Below are 1469 nucleotides of genomic sequence, written 5' to 3'. Positions count from 1 at the left end.
AGCAGCAGCAGCAGCAGCGGCAGCAGCAGCAGCACCAACAGCAGCAACAGCAGCTGCTGCAGTAGATGCGAGAGAAGTAGACGCTGCTGAGCTGTCTTCTTCCGAATCTTCAGGAGACGAAAGCACCGACGCTTAAGGCTGCTGCTGCTGCAGCTGCTGCTGCAGCTGCTGCTGCAGCTTATAGTGTGGGGTGTATGTACACCTCAAATCGTTTGAAGACTCGCAGCTACTGCATTTGCCTAAACCCTAAACCCTAAACTAAACCCTAAACCTGAAACCCTAAACCCTGAACTTGAAACCCTAAACCTTAAACCCTTACCTAGAAACCCTTAACCTGAAACCCTAGACCTGAACCCTACTCTGCCATTCTGCTTCCTAGAAGAGGAGCAGCAGCAGAGTGGGTGAAGACACTGCAGCAGCAGCAGCAGCAGCAGCAGCGGCTGCAGCAGCAGCAGCAAGAGCATAAGCAAACTTTACGAGAATATGTTGGCGAAGCAAAGGGGCGAGCGACTGTTTGCTGCTGCTGCCGCTGCTGCGATGCTGCTGCTGCTGCTGCTGCCTAACGGGACACAACGGAACACAAACTGTAACGCCAACAAGCATGGGCAGCTGCAGCAGCAGCAGCAGCAGCTGAGCGCAGCAGCTAAATAATAATAAATAATACAGCTCATATCTGCTCAAGAGCTCCTAATCAAACGGAAGAGGCAGAAACTTCACAAAAGAGGCCCCCAATATTGCTGCTGCTGCTGCTACTGCTGCTGCTGTACAGAAGAGCTAGCTAAACTGCTGCTGCGAACCCCACAGTGCAGCAGCATCTGGTTGCTGCTGCATGTTGTACTGAGGCTGCTGCTGCTGCAGTCCATACTGCTGGTGCCCACCGTATTGCTGCGGCTGCAGGCCCTGCTGCTGCAGCAGCTGCAACTGCTGCTGCAGCTGCTGCTGAAGTTGCTGCTGCGGCGCCTCGTATTGCTGCTGCTGGTGCAAAGCGTACTGCTGAGGCTGCTGCTGCGCAGCTGAATACTGCTGCTGCTGCCGCACGGCTTGTGGGTTGCCACTGTAGGGCTGCTGCTGCTGCACTTGCTGCAGCAGCTGCACAAGCTGCTGCGCGAAATTCGGCTGTGCCTGCTGCTGCAGCTGCTGTTGTTGCTGTTGCTGTTGCAGCTGCTGCTGCTCATCCCAAGTCATCGACGGCTGCTGGTGCAGCAGTTGCTGCTGCTGATGCAACAGCTGCTGCTGCTGTACCTGCTGCTGCTGCTGCTGCTGCTGCTGCTCCTGCACCTGCTGCTGCTGCTGCTGTCTGTAACCCCTGCGTGGCTGCTGCTGCTGCTGCTGCTGCTGCCCTCCACCCCGAGAGCTCCTTTGCCTTTCTGCTGCTGCTCGCCGCCTCTCGGGGGGTCCGGCCTTGGGGGCGAAGCTGCTGGGTTGGGGTGTCTGTACACCTTGCTGCTGCGGCCAGTAGCCTTGCTGCT

At 57.1% G+C, this 1469-nt stretch overlaps 1 protein-coding gene across 1 annotated transcript; it reads right to left on the bottom strand.

Moving 5' to 3' along the window:
* Positions 1–797: 797 nt before the first annotated feature.
* Positions 798–1185, bottom strand: ETH_00034085 (uncharacterized protein; the record flags this gene model as incomplete). The annotated part of the gene is made up of 1 exon (XM_013375619.1): positions 798–1185. A coding segment is annotated over one exon (388 nt), but the record flags the coding sequence as incomplete, so codon positions are not given.
* Between the last annotated feature and the right edge of the window lie 284 nt (positions 1186–1469).

The sequence above is a fragment of the Eimeria tenella genome, genomic scaffold (assembly GCF_000499545.2).
Source record: "Eimeria tenella Houghton genomic scaffold, Eth_scaff2915, whole genome shotgun sequence".
NCBI classification, from domain to species: domain Eukaryota; phylum Apicomplexa; class Conoidasida; order Eucoccidiorida; family Eimeriidae; genus Eimeria; species Eimeria tenella.
Note: the sequence above shows the minus strand (reverse complement) of the source record. Positions and strands in the feature narration are given on the sequence as shown.